General features: G+C 39.9%; 1 protein-coding gene across 3 annotated transcripts in view; it reads left to right on the top strand.

The window, feature by feature from the left end:
• RXFP1 (relaxin family peptide receptor 1) overlaps positions 1-23056 on the top strand; it is a 433020-nt gene that overhangs the window by 273872 nt on the left and 136092 nt on the right. For 2 of the 3 annotated variants that reach the window (XM_068278866.1, XM_068278867.1), the window contains exons 4-5: positions 15727-15832; positions 16991-17062. In XM_068278866.1, the coding sequence (XP_068134967.1) occupies positions 15727-15832; positions 16991-17062 (178 nt within the window). Of the gene's footprint in view, positions 1-11587; positions 11655-15726; positions 15833-16990; positions 17063-23056 lie in introns of those variants that run through there. The other variant, XM_068278868.1, reaches the window with a different exon arrangement.

The following is a 23056-nucleotide window of genomic DNA, read 5'->3' as shown; positions in this document are numbered from 1 at the left end:
AAATGTGTTTTATTGAAAACCATACGGTGCATGCAAATATAAATGCAACCACATGCACAGCAAGCTATGTACAAGCAACCAGGAAGTTCAGTGATATATACATATTACATTGATGCAAATAAGATGCAAACATATGTGACCTACGTACACAGCAAATATATACAGCTGATCACCAACCAATCGAGAATGTGCAATATACACACATGCAATCCAACCTATCTATCTAACTAATGCAAATAACGATGAATATACAGGGAGTGCAGAATTATTAGGCAAGTTGTATTTTTGAGGAATAATTTTATTATTGAACAACAACCATATTCTCAATGAACCCAAAAAACTCATTAATATCAAAGCTGAATATTTTTGAAAGTAGTTTTTAGTTTGTTTTTAGTTTTAGCTATTTTAGGGGGATATATGTGTGTGCAGGTGACTATTACTGTGCATAATCATTAGGCAACTTAACAAAAAACAAATATATACCCATTTCAATTATTTATTTTTACCAGTGAAACCAATTTAACATCTCAACATTCACAAATATACATTTCTGACATTCAAAAACGAAACAAAAACAAATCAGTGACCAATATAGCCACCTTTCTTTGCAAGGACACTCAAAAGCCTGCCATCCATGGATTCTGTCAGTGTTTTGATCTGTTCACCATCAGCATTGCGTGCAGCAGCAACCACAGCCTCCCAGACACTGTTCAGAGAGGTGTACTGTTTTCCCTCCTTGTAAATCTCACATTTTATGATGAACCACAGGTTCTCAATGGGGTTCAGATCAGGTGAACAAGGAGGCCATGTCATTAGTTTTTCTTCTTTTATACCCTTTCTTGCCAGCCACGCTGTGGAGTACTTGGACGCGTGTGATGGAGCATTGTCCTGCATGAAAATCATGTTTTTCTTGAAGGATGCAGACTTCTTCCTGTACCACTGCTTGAAAAAGGTGTCTTCCAGAAACTGGCAGTAGGACTGGGAGTTGAGCTTGACTCCATCCTCAACCCGAAAAGGCCCCACAAGTTCATCTTTGATGATACCAGCCCAAACCAGTACTCCACCTCCACCTTGCTGGCATCTGAGTCGGACTGGAGCTCTCTGCCCTTTACCAATCCAGCCACGGGCCCATCCATCTGGCCCATCAAGACTCACTCTCATTTCATCAGTCCATAAAACCTTAGAAAAATCAGTCTTGAGATATTTCTTGGCCCAGTCTTGACGTTTCAGCTTGTGTGTCTTGTTCAGTGGTGGTCATCTTTCAGCCTTTCTCACCTTGGCCATATCTCTGAGTATTGCACACCTTGTGCTTTTGGGCACTCCAGTGATGTTGCAGCTCTGAAATATGGTCAAACTGGTGGCAAGTGGCATCTTGGCAGCTGCACGCTTGACTTTTCTCAGTTCATGGGCAGTTATTTTGCGCCTTGGTGTTTCCACACTCTTCTTGCGACCCTGTTGACTATTTTGAATGAAACGCTTGATTATTCGATGATCACGCTTCAGAAGCTTTGCAATTTTAAGAGTGCTGCATCCCTCTGCAAGATATCTCACTATTTTTAACTTTTCTGAGCCTGTCGAGACCTTCTTTTGACCCATTTTGCCAAAGGAAAGGAAGTTGCCTAATAATTATGCACACCTGATATAGGGTGTTGATGTCATTAGACCACACCCCTTCTCATTACAGAGATGCACATCACCTAATATGCTTAATTGGAAGTAGGCTTTCGAGCCTGTACAGCTTGGAGTAAGACAACATGCATAAAGAGGATGATGTGGTCAAAATACTCATTTGCCTAATAATTCTGCACTCCCTGTATACAAACATACAAATATATACAAATAGTGCGGTATCACAGGGAACAGGCAATGACAAGTCAGAACAAAGTATCAGGGTCAGCATCAGCAATGGTTAATCAGATACAAACGAGGCACAGACGAATAAGCAGAAGCAAAGTCCAGAGAAGCAAAGATTCAGCAACAGGTTATCAGATCAGCAAACAAGGAACAAGGATCGGGAATCAAGGAACAGGAGTGTCCAGGAACTCAGACCTACTGGGAACAAGGTTCTAGCAATTGTTAGGAGGAAGAATGTGACAGGAAGCAGCTGGTGGTGAATGATCAAAGTTCCATTAGAGGCCTCTGCAGGCCAGACAAATAACTGCAAGTCCATGTATACAGTATAATGACAGGCCACCTGCTGGTGGATATTGGAAGTCCATACAATAAGTTCATAACAGAGTAATCAGCAGATGTGGATCGTGACACCCTTCCATGCACATAATTCTATAGCAAGGTCATAGCAAAGATCATCAGGTTCCCAGGTGTGCAATATAGAGCCAAAGGTGTAGAGCTTGGTGGTCCTCATGTGACTACTTGGTGAAGATCTCAGATATGATTTTTTTAAAATAAAGTTTGTCAGTGATTGGGTGTTTAGGGATGGTAGGAGGGATGAATGGCTTTACGTTAATCCTTAAATTCTGAGTAGAATTGTATCCAAGGTGAACCTAAGGTTAAAAAAAACGATATATACCTGCAGAGGCTTCCCACATCCTGCTGGCCCCCACTGTTGCCACATGCAGATGCAAGAGGAGCTTGTCAGAATTGTGATAATGACCACCCTCTTTATGCATAAGTACAGCCATACTGTGCTTGCAGGATTACCGCTTCGCCTGGTATTAAGCCAGAGCCGTATGTGCACGAGCAGCACTGTAGTCACATTGGGGCAGCACAGATGTGCTTGTGCATGAAGTGAAGCACAGTCAGGGGGGTCCTGGGCAGCCAGGGTGATCGTAAAGAGAAACCGTGACCAAGAATTGAACTTCATCCCAATCAGTAGTTGATACCCCCTTTCCTATGAGAAATCTTTACCTTTTTACAAATGGATCATTAGGGGGCTTTGTATGGCTGATATTGTGGTGAACACCCCCCCCCCCCCCCCCCCCCACAGTGTGACGTCAGGACCATGGTCCTGACAGTATTCTGTCTGTCAACCTCATTGTATTGTGGGAAATAACAGTTGTTTACAGCTGGGTCCAACTGCCAAAAAAGCAAGTAGTATCTCCTTCCACTGACATCACCTTCCAGCAGTAAAAATGTCACCATGTGGTAAATATCAGAATGTAAATCAGCAACAGGAAAGATTTTACAAAGAGCAAACAATGACTAAATCATTTGGGCAGGGAACACACTTGACTCTTTTCATGCGCGTTTTCTGCACATTAAAACTGAGAACTTATCAGTGGCCTAGTTCACACTTAACCACCCTGGCGTTCTGATTAAATCACCAGGGTGGCTGCGGGAGGGTTTTTTTTAAATTAAAAAAAAACTATTTCATGCAGCCAACTGAAAGTTGGCTGCATGAAAGCCCACTAGAGGGCGCTCCGGAGGCGTTCTTCCGATCGCCTCCGGCGGCCAGAAGTAACACGGAAGGCCGCAATAAGCGGCCTTCCGTGTTTCGCTTACCTCGTTGCCATGGCGACGAGCGGAGTGACGTCATGGACGTCAGCCGACGTCCTGACGTCAGCCGCCTCCGATCCAGCCCTTAGCGCTGGCCGGAACTGTTTGGGCTCGGGCGGCTGGGGGGACCCTCTTTCGCCGCTGCACGCGGCGGATCGCCGCGCTGCAGCGGCGATCAGGCAGCACACGCAGCTGGCAAAGTGCCGGCTGCGTGTGCTGCTTTTTATTTCATTAAAATCGGCCCAGCAGGGCCTGAGCGGCAGCCTCTGGCGGTGTTGGACGAGCTGAGCTCGTCCAGACCGCTCAGCAGGTTAATATGTTGTTCACACGCAGAAAAAAAACTGACATTCTGCATGATGACTCTGCACATTTTGTCAGTTTTCTCTATCAATTACATCAGCTGCTGTGAAAAAACGTGCACGTTTTCCTGCATAGAAACACACTCGGTGTGCAGAAAAAGTACGCAGAAAAACACGCGCAGAAAACTGAAAGACAAATGTGTTCCCTGCCTCACACATAGTTATTGTAAAAATTAAGCACTTTTGTATTACATTATTTTTACTGGAGTTCCTCTTAAAGGAACCCTCAGGAGGAGTATCTTTTTTTTTTTTTTTTTTTTACCTTAGAATCATCTCAGGTTCACTTTTCCTGATGTTATGATTTGCTGTATTGTACTAATTCTGACACATGGTCATGTATAAAGATTTCTTGCTAATTAGGTATTTCTGCTTCACGTACTGTATAGGTATATAATCATTTTAACTGTACACAGTAGATACAAAATAGCTTTTATAATAACATATTGCATGTAGCTCTATTCGCTAATACAATTGCCTCTATGGATAGAAACGCACATTAAACAGTTAACAGGCGAAGGGAATAGTGATATCAATTACATTTGCAGTTTTCTCACTAGTGACAGTTCATCAGCGCTAACAGTACTTCAGTTCTGCTAACTTGCAAAGAGAACATCGAAAATAACCTTTTTTTTTCCTTACAAAAGATCTTTTGCTTAATTAGACAGCATGGGTTTCCTTTAATTTGATGACAAAGAGCTTTTCTTATTCTAATGGAGAATCCTGTCAGACATAAACATTCACCTTACCACAATTTCAAGTTTCTACCTTACATTATTTAAACTGACTAATGAACTGACTATGGAAATTGCTTTGATAAACTTCATGCAGGAAGTTTTGAATTGGAATGATACCATTTATTACCTAACATAAAAGAGAAAGTGTAATGCTTTCAGCTAATAAGCCTTCTTCAGACTCTATTGCTGTAGGTAGACTGACAAAATGTTAGAACACACACCATATACAGTACATATGAACATGAAAAGGAGGTACCGTATTTTCCGCCGTATAAGACGCACTTTTTCTAACCAAAACACGGGGAGAGAAAATCCCTGTGTCTTATACGGAAAAGGCAGGGAATCCCCGACTTACGAACGCCCGCCAATATGAACCACCTAACTGCCGCCACATTAGGCATCCGGTCGATGAGGACAAACATGCATGGAATATGCATGTTTGTCCGCATCGACCGGGTGCCTCTGCTTACTTCACCTTGTGTCTCTTGCCCCCACTGATGTGTAACAGCTGCTGGCCTACTTAATACATGCCGCCTGCAGGAATTGCAGAGGCATGTGGTGGGTGTGGACATTAGAGGACACAGAGGAGGACACATGGGGCACACAGGAGGAAACATAGGGGATACAGCAGGACACATGGGGGATACAGGAGGAGACATTGGGGATACAGGAGGAGACATGGGGGACACTGGAGGATGCATGGGGATACAGGAGGATGCAGAGGGATACAGGACTACGCATGGGGATTCAGGTGGACACATGGGGAGACATGGGGGACACTGGTGGACACATGGGGGCACAGGTGGACACATGGGGGCACAGGTGGACAAAATGTACAAGACACTCCTGAAACATGGATGCACCAGTTAAATATATTTTTTCCCCTGGTTTTAGCCCTCTAAACCTAAGTGCGTCTTATATTTCTGAGTGTCTTATATGCCGGAAAATATGGTAGATGGATTTTTTTTGTAAATATAAATAAGAGTCATTAGGGTGCATTCATTAAAACATGACATCAAAAGAGTTCTAGCATGGGTGTTTGCTAATCTCTGATGTTTTGTGAGGTATGTACAACAAAACAGATATAACCCCTTGTTTATTTCTTTCATGCCTTAGGACTCAGGCTGACCTACAGAGACTGCACATTCAGAGTTCACAAGATAACTTGAGCTGATACAATACTTTTTCTATGTTGTACAGAAATGTGCCAATTAAATTCCATCAACATCATACCAGCATAGAAAATTTCTATCACCGATCAAATCTCTATCTAAAACTTTGTCTCCCACATAAGTCTGTCTCCATGTGACTTGAAGTGACCAGGTGTACAGTAACCAGGAGGTCACTTAAGCTGTGTCCATGGGAACAAAAATGTGAAGGCACTGGGAGATCAGCATACATTGTGTTAATAGTGTACCTGTGTGTGTTTATGCAAAGCTTGTCCTGTTCCTCCCACATAAATACCTTTGAAGAATATTGCAGACATGATCAGGTATACCAGATTAGTAGATGCCCAGGAAAGAGTGCCTTGTATTTTGTACTCCTATTGTCAGAATCACCTTTATTTGCCAAGTCCGCCGATTAACTACCCAGAATTATTTGTGGTTCACATGGCTATGGCAATAGGACACATGACAAACTTAGCAATTAGAAACCAAGAGATATTACATACACATTGATACAAGCAGAAATAATGGAAAGAATACAGTTAGAACATAGGCATAAGTGTTAAGCTTGGAAGTTCAGAGTGGGCTGCTAGGGAATGGTGCTGTCCAAAGGCATATGGTGCCAGGTGTGGGCAGACCTGGCAGGGGGGCTAGAGTTCAGCATGAGGACTGCCTGGGGGAAGAAGGTGCTACTGCGCCTCGAGGTTCAGGAGAGGATGGTTCTGTAATGACGGAAAGATGGGAAAAGCTTGAAGAAGTGACTGCCCATGAGAAATCCTGGTCTTCATTCTGGTGGAGTGCAAGAGGTCTAGCGGTGGCAGGGGAGCACTAATGATCTTTTCTGCTCCATTTATCACTCTTTGGAGTTTGTACTTGTCACTGTGAACCTGGTATTGATAGTCTCACTAGTGATGAGCACAAATGTTGTATAATCATAATTTTGCATCGTAATTTGCAATTATGGTGCAAAATCATATTGCAAAATTTTTGTACAAAATCTAAATTTGACATGCACACGTAATCAGCAAACATAATTTCACATTTTTCCGCAATGTGTACCAACTTTAGCAGTTAATAGCAAACCCAACTATACATGCTATCATCACCAAAATTGCTACGTTAAGTGACAAGTTAAAAAAAAATAAATAAATAACTTATTTTAAAATGCAAAGGAAAAATGGTTTTTAACCAGTTGTGTAATGTGAGACGGTGTATTTACCTCTGCAGGACTTCAGTTTCTGCATAGGGGCGTAGATACTTGTCTACTGAATCAGACGGCCGTCGTGCGCCCTGCGCTCTCTCTTACGCGCATTCTTGCCACCGATCGTTAGAGGGGAGATCAATGAATGGAAAGGCAGTTCCCATTCACTGATCTAAGCCCCTGTGTCAATGATCGCCAGCATCAATAAGATGGTCATTGTAACAAACAAAGTAACATGTTCACGCATTACTTCCTGTTTGAGTACTAATAGTAAGCGGCAGGAAGAAAATGTGTGTGGACATCTTGTGGCTAATTAGTAAAATTATACGTACATACTTCTTTTTTTTTTTTTATAAAACTACCTACATACCATTAAAATTAACCCCTTAGCTCCTCCACTCTCCCATAGTTACCCAAATTAAACGTTAACATTTAGAAAAAATTACAATAAGAAAAAATACATAAATAATTACCTTAGGGACTGAACCTTTTTAATGTCTATGTTCTGAGGGTATATTACTGTTATTTTTGCAATTATGGGCTTGTAATTAGTGATGGACGCCAAACAGAAAAAAAATACACATTTATTTCCAAATAAAATATTGTTGCCATACATTGTACTGGGACAAATGGGCAAATAAAATGTGTGGGTTTTATCCACAGTTGGACGTTTTATTTTAAAACAATAATGGCCGAAAACTGAGAAATAAATAATTTTTTAAATTTTTTTTCTTATTATTCCCATTAAAATGCATTTAGAATAAAATAATTCTTAGCAAAATGTACCATCCAAAGAAAGACTAATTGGTGGTGAAAAAAAACAAGATATAGATCATTTCATTGTGATAAGTAGCTATAAAGTTATTGGTAAATGAATGGGAGGAGCGCTGACAGGTAAAAATTGCTCTGGTACAGAAGGGAAAAACCCCTTAGTAGGGAAGTGGTATAACTGTTATTTTTATTATTGTTTAAAAAAACATGTTTCCTATGCTTTTGCTTCTCTAAAATCAATTTAAATTTTCTCAAAAACGACAAGGTCTTTTTGAAAAAAATGTTTTTGTCTTGTTCCCAGTATTCCCCTTAACACATAGCATAATACAAAACAATGTTGGTTATGGTAGCAGGGGGTTTGCTATTAAATGCTAAATTTGATATCAAATTACATGAAATTACAAATGGATTAAAATCAATCAAAATCAAATTAAATTTCTAAATTGTAATTACGTAATTACAAAAAATGTACTCAGAATTTCAATTGTAAGTAGCAGATTATGTTCATCATCACTAGGTCTCACATCTCCTCTGTTGGCAGGGTGATGTTCCATTCCTTTCTGGCCTGTGCAAAGAACTTCTGACAATCATCTGTTTGTTTGATTGGGTGGCTGTTGTTATGGGTTGAAGTTCTTTTGAAATCTTTCTTAAGATTTCCAGGTGTGAAAAAAGGGAATTTAATAAGGGCCCTTGGGCCTAATCTACTTAACTTTTTCTCCTGAGATTTCTCCCAGGAAATCATTTTTCATCTTACCAAAAAATAACTTTTTATCTCAAAGCAATTGAAAAAGTACTAAAAGTAGGTAACGAAATAATATCAAACTTATTTTGAGTTTTTTTTTTTTTGGGGGGGGGGGGGGGGGGGGGGCTCTAAAGGTATTTTATTGGTAAGGTTTTAAAACGTCTCTTTGGAGTTATCTCCAAGTTGACATTTTTTTCACACCTTGTCATAAAATCCCTTTTAAGCTACCAGCAAACAAGAAAATACTCAACATAATTCTCATAGTACTTTTTCTTTAATTTTTGGTACTTTTTAGATTACAAAATGCTGAAAAGTTATTTTAAAAAGAAGTTGAAAAAATATCTCCTAGGAGAAAACTCAGGTGAAAAAGTTATTGCAAATGGGCCAAGGTAGTGGAATTTGGGCCCTAGACCCATATGCAATTCACTTTTTCACTTGAGTTTTCTCCTAGTGGATCATTTTTAAGCTTCTTTTTAAATAACTTTTCAGCATTTTGTAATCGAAAAAGTACTAAAAAGTAGTTGAGAAAGTATTATCAAAATTATGAAAAAAATATTTTGATTATTTTCTTGCTTGATGGTGGCTTAAAAGGGATTTTATGACAAGGTGTGAAAATATTACCTAGGAGAAAACGCAGTAGAAAAAGTGAATTGCATGTGGGCCCTAGTGTTTTAAAGTCCTACTCCTTTTTCCTGGTTCGGTATTATGTCTAGAGATGGCCAATACAATTCTAATTTCTCTGGCCAATACAATAATCTCTCTAATTTCTCTGTCTTGCATGCAAAATTCCCAGTTCCAGGCAGTGCACAATTTTGTATTAAATTTGCATAGCAGCTGAAACACGAGTATCTCATGTACTGTCAATGTCATGACAATAGTCACCCAGTTGTCTATGACATGGCAGTTGTCTATGATATGACATCGCTCAGTCTACTATCACCCGGCAATGGTCACCATCTGTGTAATGACATTTGCCATCAACAGTCTTCAGTGACAAGGCAGTAGCCACTCAGTATGACGTTAAGTGGTAATGATAATTGTCATGTCATTAAATGTCCCTGAGAGGAGCTCACAATCTAATCCCTATGATAGTCCTAAAATAATGTCCCCACCAAAGTCTGAGCCAAATTGGGGGGTGGTGGGGGGACAAATTAACTTGAGGAAAATAGGAAACTGGAGTGCCCTATAACAACACAAGGAGAACATACAAACTCCATGCACATACTGTAGCCCTCACTGAAATAGCATGTATTATAGTGGCAGTTCCTCAGTCATCTATAGTTTTTTTTGTACAAATTGTTCATATTAGCTGGTTTGCAAAACAATTTGCATTTTTAGATTTCAGAAATGTAAAATGCATTTCAGTTAACAGGTGAGGGGGAAAAACATAATAAAATAGAAAAAAATGAAACCTAAAAACCCTTTGAAACTCCATGAATGTCCCCCGTTTCCATGAACTCAGAAATTGGCATCTTCGGAGGTGATTTCCAAGTATGATGTGACTTTAGAAGCAGCCAGCATGAGGCTTTTTTATGTCTATAGGATTGCAATATAGTTATACATTGAAAGTTATTGGAGATGGTGACATTAAAAATGACTGTAGCGATGAATGCCTGAAGCTAAGTAGTCATATAGCACTTTTTTATACTTCAAACTGGACAGAGGTGAAAAATACCTCTGAAAGGCCACAGCCCCCCATGTGACGGTATAATTACATGCTTTCATTCTAAAACTGATTTATAATGCAGTTTTTGTGCACAATTGTTGTTAACCTTTAATGTAGATAATAGTTTAGTGCCAACCTACAGAAATAGACCTCCTGTTCAGAGGCGTAGCTACAAGGCTGCAGGTGTGGCTCGTGCCATGGGTGCCACTTACAGGGGGCATTGCTCTGTAGCATCCCTTGTGTTCTCCATACAGATTCTAGTTTTTATCTGGGGGACATTCTGTTGCCTGGTCACATCAGTTTGGGGGACAAGCTGCCTGTTATTTGGGGGATAGGTATAAACTGACCTATTGCGATACTCCATTTTTACAGGCCGTGCTTTACCGCAACTTGGGCACAACAAATTCAACCCCCCCCCAAAAAAAACCAAAATTGTTGGAGCTCCCAACCCACTTACCTTGCTTGGCCATTATTCATAGTCAAATCAAAGCTCCTCACCTATTATATTAATATTCAATTTTGCCATCTCTGAGAAATGGCAAAGGTGGTGCTGCTTTTACTTTGACTCAACATGAAACATTATTGAAGAACTCCATGAACAGAATGTTCTTGTAAACGTCCATTAATAATGACAGAAATGCAATTAAGTACAGTACTTTTCAAGCAGCACGCGGTGAAAAGATCCGTGGGCACTGTTTGTTAAAAATATGTACCATTTAGCAGCAAAGAAAGGGCTTGATAGCACTTCAAACAGATCATCATTTTCTCCCGCAAGAAGCAGTGTGAATTTACATTTATATACACATCTTAAATAATTCTCTAGGTAATTTGGAAAACAGCGTGTTATTGTTCACTGTGTCATGACGTTAATAAAGAGAGTATTTGTGACTTCAGATAGCCTGTGTGATTACTACTAGCTAGCATACTGGCTGTCTGTCTTTGTGAGTAATCTCAGGGGTGCTTTTAGGAAATGATCTTTAGGGAAATGGTTTTGGCTGTTGTAAAAGAGAAATGTGCTTTAGGATATGTTTTCTTCTTCTGAGTTTTGCAGGAAAAACGCAATTAGCTCCCAGCAAATTTTATATTTCCCATGTACTGTCTGCTAGGGGGAGGGATGGATCAGATCAATTGGGCACCGTAATCGTCAAGTGTCTAATAGACGTCTGTGTTAATTTTTGGTAATCGGGTGCCCAGCTGGTCACATGGACGGCTGATGTGGCTAGTAGCAGCAACTACTTAGTATTTAATGGCTGTAGGGGCTCGCAGATGATTGGCTACAACTAACAGTTATTTGGGTGCTGAATTTTAGTTTAGTCTTAGGCAGTTACTTACTGGTGGTTAAGGTTAGTCAATAGGAGGGGCAGGACGCCTCTTCTCAGCACACAGTGCTGGCCACATAGCCCCTAAATTTGGCATAGCTATAGGAGCAATGCTATAGTCCGCAGCCCACGCGCTTGAAATTCAGGGTTTCCTGACCACAAATTACTTCTCCCTCCAAGTTGCTATGACTCGGAGGGGGAATAGTATCTAACGCCGCCAGGAATTTCAGCAGCAGCAGGGTGAGCTGTTTTTCAGCCATCATTTGGCACCTACAGGGGGGTTAGGCATAGGTAGGGGGTTAGGCACCTACAAGGAAGGGGGTAGGATTAGGCTTTAGGTGGAGAGTTAGGCACCTACAGGGGGATAGGGTTAGGCATTAGGTGGAAGTAAGGGTAGGCACTTAGAGCGGAGGGTTGAGGTTAGGATATGTGCCGGGTAGGGCATAGTAAAATATCAGTAATTGAATTTAAATTATCAATATTTTACTATTAGCTTCACCAACTCGGACCCAACTGATGCAGTGGTTACACAATACGTACTCGGGAGGGAAGTGTAGTCAGAGCATCCAGTTAGGATATGGAGAAGAGGCCCAGGATTTTCAGACCAATAAGAAACCAGAGCATTCCTCCTTTTGTGTTTTTAACCAAACATAGCCCCAAACCATTCAGCGCTGCGTAATATGTTGGTGCTTTATAAATACAATACCTAAATAAAATAAATTAATGTTCTGCAAACTCTTCTTCAACTGGAAATGTCTTCTTATTAAATAAATACCAAATGCAAAACCAATAAACAAAGGACACCAAATCAAGACAGTGAGTGGAATCATGCAAAAATGTTCATGTCATAACATTAACAACTGTATATCAAGAGCCACTAGTTTATCATAAAGGAATGGATTATATGGCTGTGTTTAGAAACATATCACAAACAGTTCAAAGCCAGGTCTCCTTGAACCCTTAATGCTGAAAAACTGCCTCTGTACTCATGAAGACGTTGGTTCCTGAATGTGCTATTGTGCTGGTTTTTTCATTGCCTGCCTTTAACACGTGAGGTGGATTTTCCACCTGTAGTGCACCCTACTTTAGTAGAAAGCATTGGCTCTTTCAGTTAGAAGTCTGCATGGAAACACATTTCCAAGCCTTGGTTCATGTTCTGCTAGTTACCGAGAAACATGCAGCATCTGCCAAACATCATACAGGATATTGACTGGCAAGAGAGATATTGGTGGGCAGCTTATGGTGGCACAAGTCTCTACTCATGTACACCCTTCTCTGGGCTTGGAAGCAGTGTCTTTTGTTCTTAGCATAGCCAGACTTTATTTTGGTTGCCTTGAAATACCTGATAAGCTATATTTTTTTTTTGTTTTGCAGAAAATATTTATTTACAGATTTGTGGTACCCCATGTGCATATTTTTTTTCCTCCTTCCTTAGAGAATTTATATGTGGGGTCAATGTAATTTACAAGGATGTAAAGCTATTTTTGTACTGTGTTTAATTGATGCTGTTTTGCGTTCTGTCAGGATTTGTTCACTGATGAATTATGAAAAAAAACAGATGAGTACTAAAAGAGAAAAAAGTGGCCATAATAACACACCAAACCATGAGTAGCCAAGTATAAATCAAGTTTATTATCAAATAGCAATTAAAAAAACAACTAAAAACACGTATCACAACAGTGGGGTCCATATTAGCAAATGCATATTGTTGCAAAGTCAATGAAATCATTATACATCTCTCAAATACCTATATATTGCAAAATGCTGTAATTGTATCCATGTAAAAAAAAAAGCCCAACTCAGAGATTAGTAAAATGCTCAATGCAAACAAACTGCTGCAGTGATTCCCTTGATTTGCAGATAAGTGTAAAAAGTGGCAGAGCTCCAATGAAAACCCCAAAAACCCCAAAACTGTGCCAATGACAGTGAATGAAAATCTGAAAACTGCACCAAAGAACCCTGGTGAAAGTACAAAAAGCCCAGTGAAAGTACGAATAAGGGGACGGAAATTCTCAAAAAAATGTAAGTCCGTGCAATATAGCCAAGTACATAGTGTAGTCCCAGTAAGAGGACAGAAGTTGACAGTTAGACAGAGATCTGAGAGTATAAGCCAAGTGAGAAGAAAAGTGAGAAGAGTGTAGGTGTAGGATAAAATGTGAAGGAGCCTTACCAGGACCAGAGGAGTTGTGGCACTCGGACCACCACTGCACCTCTTACGATTCACCAGTGCATGACGCCGCTTCCTCATAATGTTTCATTCATTGACAGCTTTGAGGTTTCGGTGGTTTTCATTGAAGCTCTGACACTTTACTCTTATCTGCGATTCAAGGGAATCGCTGCAGTAGTTTGTATGCACTGAGCACTTTATTCATCTCTGAGTCAGCATTTTTTACATACAATTACAGCAAGTATTTGAAAAAAAGGAAGACATTCATTTATACATTTTAAAAAGGAAGATTTTCATAAGTAACATGTAATTTGCTTATATGTTTTTTGCTATTATTAATATTAAGGCGGTCATGTTATCTGAGGGAGCCTGGAGTGAAGATAAAATTAATGGAAAATAAGATCATGACTTGTATGTGTAGTATGGATGATATAATTAGAACATTAGCAATATAGAAAAGAGGTTTAATATTTTTTTTCAGTTTTATAGATTTATTTTTAAAGTGGACCTGAACTCTTGCACAGGACAGAAGGAAAACATAGAGAAATGCACCCTGTATGTATTTAGAGAGTTTAGCCTGTCTAATCCTCCCTCATTTGTGTCTAATCACAAGTTGTAATTTTATCACTCCCCTGCATCACCTGACTGTCATGGCAGATAAGCTCATTTGAAAGCACTGGATGTTAACAATATGTCTGCTTCCATGAGAGCAGAATGGAAACAGTGCAGATTTATTGCAGGATTTGTACCAGCTGTAACAAATATTTTTTTTTTCTTTAAAGGTTATTGCTTTGCTATGCTGTTGTGTATCTTTTAGAGCAGAGGAAGTTCTCAGTTCAGGTCCACTTTAAGATTGCACCAGACTGTCACAGCTACTGTTTAAAATCCACAGAAGCAAAAGTAATGACCCTTTAAGTTTTCCTTAAGTAAACCTTTTCATTTGTTTTCTCCCTGACAGATAACAGGTTTTTAGCTTCTATTTACTTTTCAGGAAACTGGACTGAATTTGACTAGTTGTTCGGCAAGCTCTCTTGCATAGATAACAACTTATGTTTTTTAACCCTTGCGTACACAAAAACAGATGGGAACTTCCAATAATGTCTTAGTATGGCTAGTACTGTATATGTATATGTTTATCTCATCATGTCACATGTCACTTCAGATACACTTAAAGTACTGACAGAGCTGCTGGCAGCTTATATGGCATATTTTCAAAAATTGTTTTGTCACATTAGTCACCATGATTAATAAAACAAATAGTATTGCTCTTCAATTAGCCAATTCCTAACTCACTTAAAGTGGTATGAAACTCAGCATTTCTGCTTTGTTCTAAAAGATTATTTACATCATAAAACCTATTACCACAAAAAATGGTAGCAGAACAGCTTTCAAACAGTTAACACAGCACTTTCTTTTTCAGTGGGCAGTTTCTGGCCTCATTACTAATTGTAGCTCACAAAGGAATGCAAACATTAGGAGTGTGCTTGAAACAAGCTGCCACACATAGTAAAAGCAGAGACAGCTGAAAAATGATCACTAGATAGATTTTAATATATAAATACAGCAGCTATGTAATAAAATGCAATAGCAGCTTTTAGAGCAGTTAACTGTACTTTGGTAACGTGTACATTTTTAACGGATAATATTACTTGTGCACAAAAGCAAATATGGTAACTTTATAGGTAATACAAAGTAAGAAAACACATTTCTATTGAATGTTATAACAGAGTTTTATCCCACTTTATATCCTATGTAAGACGTTAAATAAACAACTCTGGATTCAGCTACACATGGTTGCATTGTTTGATGCAAACACAGAATCACTGGAATAAGGGAAGATGAAAGATCTCTTTATAAATAACAGCCTTTCTGTAGCTGGGATATGAGAAGCTAGAAGGGAAGTTTTTAAAAGTCTTATATTCTCTTGTTTGAATTCATTTAGAAATTTAAGCTGCCAGGTTATTTCACAAAGCAATGGGAAGAAAATGTAGACAGCTTCCTCATCCGATTTCAAAATAAAATCTTGGCAGATACTAATTAGACCACAGCAAGTGTACTGAAGTTGTTTATGACCAAATACTGTACTGGTTAGCACTTTTATTGTAGGTCTGGCCTTGGCTAACTCTCCTCTTTTCTTTCATCCAGTGCTTGTTGGGGTGCCAGCTCAGTGTTTGTGCCGAGGATTAGAGCTTGACTGTGACGGAGCCAACTTACGTACTGTCCCTGCTGTCTCCTCCAATGTCACCATGATGTGAGTAAAGCAGCACAGACTGTTTACACAAAGATTGTAAAAAAATCTTCCTTCTTACCAGGTTCTATTGCTGTTATAAGAATGTCTGGTGACACAAGCTGGATTAGTATTAAAGCAACCTGAGCTACACTTTCCTCCATTTAGTACCATATCCATCATAGTCTACATATCTAAATAACGTTTTTTTACAAGTGTACAGTATACCGGTAATCTCCCCTGCTGGCTAGACCTGCAGAATCTGCTATCTCAATTTCATGCAGGATGTTCTTATACTCCCAGAATGCAGTATAAGGGGGTTAATGTACATATTAATAGCATTTAGATGGTAGCCAAATGCCTGAATTAGACTCCAGAAAAAGCAGTCAGCAGCAAGATAATCATTTTTCACCCCAATCATGTATTTAGAATTCTGCACATCCAGATTTTTGCAGCCTTTAGTCTAAACAAACCCCCAAAATGTGAGTCTTCATGCTCTGTTAAACAGACCCTTTCCACCATGTGGTCAGGGCTGGAATTTCCATAAGGCACTTTAGGCTTGTGCCACTGCCTACAGGCACCTAAGGGTGGAGAGGCAGCTCACTCCCCTCCCAGAGTGACCCCCTACATCCCTCCTTATCTATGTAGAGTCATGAGCAGAGTATAACTGAAAGGTTACTCACCCAGTTCTCAGCATTCCACTGGCAAACGTTCCGATTCTGTCTCCATGGCTACAGTGTCGTCTCTTGTCATGTAACATGCCAGTATGTGTTGGCAGGTCACATGCAGAGTAATAAGCTGTATCCATAGAGGCGACACTGGATGTGCAGCTGAAGGGAGAGTCAGCGGACTACTTTAACACTGGGGGGCACATCTTCCAGTGTGGTTCAGTAGGGGTTTGCAGGTTCATGGAGGTCAAAGTCTATGGTGCCAGAATGCAAGTGCCTATAGGCTCCTGTGATATAAATCCAGGCCTGCATGTGGTGCCACTGCAGTGAGAGCACAAGACATGGATCCTCATTAAACTGACTCTGTACTTATTATTAAAGAGTATCTGGTGTTACTGTGTAAATAAAAAAGAGAAATCCAGTCCTATGCCATATTCCGTTATTGAGATAAGTCAGACATGAATATAAAATGCTTTCCAATGTATCTTAAACACCTACTATCTATCATTTTCAGGTCACTGCAGCATAATTTGCTGAAAAAGCTCAACCCTAATGGATTCCATCAGTTTCCTGACTTGCGTAATTTGTAAGTTTACATTTTCCCTCAATGTCACCCTTGCAATATGTTTAAATATCTTAAGTCTATGAATATAAACTGCATTTTATTGCCCGTTTTGTTTATTCATGACTGAGTCTTCACATCCTGGTAATGATGCCTTTCTAGACTAGTATCATACTTTTTTGCCATGTACGGTATATAAAACTTTTTCATGCTTATTAATGGCTGTTAATGATATTTTTCACAATTAGTGATGGTGCTTGACAGCTAATGACTTAGGTTAACTCGGATATTTTTTCTTTTAGCCTTTGCTAAGTATTATTGCCAAACTCACAAAGCCTCATTACACTTCAGAATGATGAGGGCAGATTGAAACATGTTATGAATGACAGATTATGACAGTGCTGCTGAATATGCTGCCAGCAAAAGCTATTTTATAGCATTAAATATCCAATGTTTTCTTTTTATTGAGAGCAAGATACTTGCTGTATATACAACAAATGAGCAAATCTACGCCCGACCTTTCACGCAGAGGAGAGCTGAAGAAGAATAGGGATGGTTGGAAATGCTGATTACTGATTCCGCAGATTTCCGATTTCTGTCGTTTTCCCATTTCCTAGCAGTTTTTTTGGGTCATTCTTTAATTGGCTAAATACTTCCGAGATGACTCTGCATTCGCTGATTGGTCCAATGCTCCCGACTTCTGTGACTGGACTGTGGTATTTCCGCAGAAATTCCGATTTCCGATGGGAAATGCAGATTTCCTATCAGAAATGTGGAAATTTCAATTCTGCAAAATCGGAGTGAGCATCCCTACTGTTGTTGGAAGAAAAAAAAAAATATATATATATATATATACATATACAGTGCTGCCCATAATTATTCATACCCCTGGCAAATTTTGACTTAAAGTTACTTTTATTCAGCAAGTAATTTTTTGACGGGAAATGACATAGGTGTCTCCCCAAAAGATAATAAGACGATGTACAAGAGGCATTATTGTGGGATAAAAAACATTTCTCAGCTTTTATTTGCATTTGGGCAAAAAGTGTCCAGTCCAAAATGATTCATACCCTTCTCAATAATCAATAGAAAAGCCTGTATTGGCTATTACAGCAATCATATGCTTCCTACAATTGCAGGCCAGCTTTTTGCATGTCTCCACAGGTATTTTTGCCCATTCATCTTTAGCAATGAGCTCCAAATCTTTCAGGTTGGAGGGTCTTCTTGCCATCACCCTGATCTTTAGCTTCCTCCACAGATTCTCAATTAGAGACTCAGTTATTTTATTTACCCTTATAGTTGTAAGTTTATTTAACCACTTGAGGACCTAGGGCTTTCTACCCCTTAAGGACCGGCCACTTTTTTTCCATTCAGACCACTGCAGCTTTCACGGTTTATTGCTCGCTCATACAACCTACCACCTAAATGAATTTTGGCTCCTTTTCTTGTCACTAATAAAGCTTTCTTTTGGTGCTATTTGATTGCTCCTGCGATTTTTACTTTTTATTATATTCATCAAAAAAGACATGAATTTTGGCAAAAAAATGATTTTTTTTAACTTTCTGTGCTGACATTTTTCAAATAAAGTAAAATTTCTGTATACATGCAGCGCGAAAAATGTGGACAAACATGTTTTTGATTAAAAAAAAACCCATTCAGTGTATATTTATTGGTTTGGGTAAAAGTTATAGCGTTTACAAACTATGGTGCAAAAAGTGAATTTTCTTATTTTCAAGCATCTATGACTTTTCTGACCCCCTGTCATGTTTCATGAGGGGCTAGAATTCCAGGATAGTATAAATACCCCCCAAATGACCCCATTTTGGAAAGAAGACATCCCAAAGTATTCACTGAGAGGCATAGTGAGTTCATAGAAGATATTATTTTTTGTCACAAGTAAGCGGAAAATGACACTTTGTGAGGAAAAAAAAAAAAAAAAAGTTTCCATTTCTTCTAACTTGCGACAAAAAAAAATGAAATCTGCCACGGACTCACCATGCCCCTCTCTGAATACCTTGAAGGGTCTACCTTCCAAAATGGGGTCATTTGTGGGGTGTGTTTACTGTCCTGACATTTTGGGGGGTGCTAAATTGTAAGCACCCCTGTAAAGCCTAAAGGTGCTCATTGGACTTTGGACCCCTTAGCGCAGTTAGGCTGCAAAAAAGTGCCACACATGTGGTATTGCCATACTCAGGAGAAGTAGTATAATGTGTTTTGGGGTGTATTTTTACACATACCCATGCTGGGTGGGAGAAATATCTCTGTAAATGACAATTTGTTAATTTTTTTTTACACACAATTGTCCATTTACAGAGATCTTTCTCCCACTCAGTAGATTGCAAAAGGAAGGAGGCGCCCAAAGGATGTATGTGGATCCTTAAGTACTCGGTGATATATATGATAATTAGATTAGGTAAGTAAAAAATATTCTTACCTGTGATAAAGGTGTAAGACCACTGATATAAAATTGAAATAATTTATTGGGTAAGATCAATTTAGCACCTTGACAACGCGTTTCGCGACACAGTCGCTTCCTCAGGTCATGTAAAGTGCACTATAATAGTGAGCATATAGTCTGGGCGCCCAGACTATATGCTCACTATTATAGTGCACTTTACATGACCTGAGGAAGCGACTGTGTCGCGAAACGCGTTGTCAAGGTGCTAAATTGATCTTACCCAATAAATTATTTCAATGAGTACGGCGATACCACATGTGTGGCACTTTTTTGCACCCTAACTGCGCTAAAGGGCCCAAAGTCCAATGAGTACCTTTAGGATTTGAGGTCATTTTGAGAAATTTCGTTTCAAGACTACTCCTCACGGTTTAGGGCCCCTAAAATGCCAGGGCAGTATAGGAACACCACAAATGACCCCATTTTAGAAAGAAGACACCCCAAGGTATTCCGTTAGGAGTATGGTGAGTTCATAGAAGATTTTATTTTTTGTCAAAAGTTAGCAGAAAATGACACTTTGTGAAAAAACACAATTAAAATCAATTTCCGCTAACTTGTGACAAAAAATAAAATCTTCTATGAACTCGCCAGGAGTATCGCGAGTTCATAGAAGTTTTTATTTTTTTGTCACAAGTTAGCGGAAATTGATATTAATTGTTTTTTTTCACAAAGTGTCATTTTCCGCTAACTTGGGACAAAAAATAAAATCTTCTATGAACTCACCATACTCCTAACGGAATACCTTTGGGTGTCTTCTTTCTAGAATGGGGTCATTTGTGGGGTTCCTATACTGCCCTGGCATTTTAGGGGCCCTAAACCGTGAGGAGTAGTCTTGAAACCAAATGTTGCAAAATGACCTGTGAAATCCTAAAGGTACTCATTGGACTTTGGGCCCCTTAGCGTACTTAGGGTGTAAAAAAGTGCCACACATGTGGTACCGCCGTACTCAGGAGAAGTAGTATAATGTGTTTTGGGGTGTATTTTTACACATACCCATGCTAAGTGGGAGAAATATCTCTGTAAATGACAATTGTTTGATGTTTTTTACACACAATTGTACTACTTCTCCTGAGTACGGCGGTACCACATGTGTGACACTTTTTTGCAGCCTAGGTGCGCTAAGGGGCCCAACGTCCTATTCACAGGTCATTTTGAGGCATTTGTTTTCTAGACTACTCCTCGCGGTTTAGGGCCCCTAAAATGCCAGGGCAGTATAGGAACCCCACAAGTGACCCCATTTTAGAAAGAAGACACCCCAAGGTATTCCGTTAGGTGTATGGCGAGTTCATAGAAGATTTTATTTTTTGTCACAAGTTAATGAAAAATGACACTTTGTGAAAAAAAACCAATAAAAATCAATTTCCGCTAACTTTTGCCAAAAAATAAAATCTTCTATGAACTCGTCATACACCTAACAGAATACCTTGGGGTGTCTTTTGGCCGGCGGGATGTTGCGGCGGGTGAGCGGCGCCAGGCGGAGGCGGAGGATCGCGTCACTGATGACGCGATCGCTCCGCCCATGCCCCTACGAGGACCGCCGCCAATTGTCAATACGGCGGTCCTTGCGGGGTCCACTTCCCGGCCGCCAATTGTATATACGGCGGTCGGGAAGTGGTTAAACTTATAGTGTGTTATATGCACACATACAGTTTTTTACTTTGGTTAGTAAATATGGCCATAGTAAGGTATTTTAGGAGATTTCGAGAGCTAGGATGGAATCAAGTATCAATCAACTGAACTAAGCAGCACGGTGGCGTAGTGAATTGTGCTATTATTATTATTATTTATTGTATTTATAAAGCGCCAACATATTACGCAGCGCTGAACATTAATTTAGGTTACAGACAATATTTAGGGGTGACATACAGCAATATGACAATACAGGAATACAAGAAAACCAGATCACACACCATAGTATGAGTACAAGGTAATGCTTAGTCAGTCACTGGATGGAGCATGGAGATTAGGCAGGTTAGGTTCACTCAGATGCATAGCATGGGTGCACAGTAATGGAGGTGCAAGATCAGGTAGGACACAAAAGGAGGAGGACCCTGCCCAAAGGCTTACAATCTAGAGGGAGAGGTAAGGACACGAATGGTAGGGGACCAGAGTTCAGCTGTAGGTTTAGAGCACTTGTGAGGGGTGGTAGGCCAGAGTGAAAAGGTGAGTTTTGAGGGCTTTCTTGAAGATGTTGAAGGAGGGGGCTATCGCCTTGTAGCTCAGGATCCCCGACTCAAATTCCAGCCAGGGCAACATGCAATAAAAACTCTGCACAGAGTTTGTATATTCTCCCCATGTCTGTGTGAGTTGCCTTCAGGGACTCCAGTTTCCTCCCACATACAAAAAACATTATTATTTATTGTATTTATAACGGCCAACATATTACGCAGCGCTGCACAATAGATAAGAAGGGATGACATAAAAGGGTGGACAAACAATGAAAAAAGGTGTCAAAACAAAGTGAATAAACAATAACAAACTATAAACAGGATCATGCAGTGGGAGTAGGTGTTTCTGATTAAAATAATAATTTAAGTCTGTTGGAGTCTAAAGTGTTGTACCCAAAATGAGGGTGCGGGTCCTGCCAGAGGCTTACAATCTAGAGAGTGTGATGGGTGAACATTAGGTGAGTTGGCTGATAGGATAATGAGTAGGGCATTTTAAAGAGGAGCTGTTAGGTATAAGGTCTCAGAGAAAATAAACACATATATCAGCAGCTAAAGATTGGCTGTACTTACATTACATATGCATTTCACTGTCCACGTTTGGATTTCACAGAATTTGTATATAGTATATGCAGAGATAGATGCTCCTGACAGCTCATGGCAGGCTCCATATTTTTCTGTCAAATGTGTCGTCATGTCCTGCCTGCTTCCTGATCACAGATAACAGATAACAGATCACAGATAAGCTCCTACTTGAACAACACAGTGTGCAGTGAATATTAATGAGCCATGTGGCTAGGAACAATAGCTGACTCCTGCAGAGTACTCTGCCCCGAGATTTATCAGTGCTACACGCTGGACTTATAACAAGCTTCTGTAACGTCTCATTAGCAGCCGAGGGGAGGGCCCCAGAATGCTTTGCAGTTTAGTATGCGTCTTGCGTCTTTATGGGTCTATAACAGACCTGCTGATAAGCACACATCAAAGGTAACTGAGATTTTTATCTTCACTAATGGCTTTTGAGCTTCCTTCTAAACTGTTTAACACAGGAGAATAGAGGTTTAAATTAGCTTCTGCAGCCTGACAGTTACTCTTTAAGGTTCTGAAGTAGGGGGATAGACGAGCTTGAACAGATGAGTTTTGAGGGCTTGTTTGAAGGAGTTAAAGGAAGGTGTGAGCCTAATGGCTGGTGAGAGCAAGTGGGGCTGTTTTGGATAAGTCTTGCAATCACTCATTGGAGTGAGCAATGCGTGGAGCTGCCAGGTGGAGGTCATTCAAGGAACATAGGGGGCAGGCAGGAAAACGCCTGTGAACGAGGTTGGATATGTAGGTTGGGCAGATTTTATAGGCCAAGCACAGAATCTTGAAGCTGATCCTGTAGCGGATGGGGAGCCAGTG

The sequence above is a fragment of the Hyperolius riggenbachi genome, chromosome 1 (assembly GCF_040937935.1).
Source record: "Hyperolius riggenbachi isolate aHypRig1 chromosome 1, aHypRig1.pri, whole genome shotgun sequence".
NCBI lineage: Eukaryota > Metazoa > Chordata > Amphibia > Anura > Hyperoliidae > Hyperolius > Hyperolius riggenbachi.
This window is presented reverse-complemented; position numbering and strand designations above follow the sequence as displayed.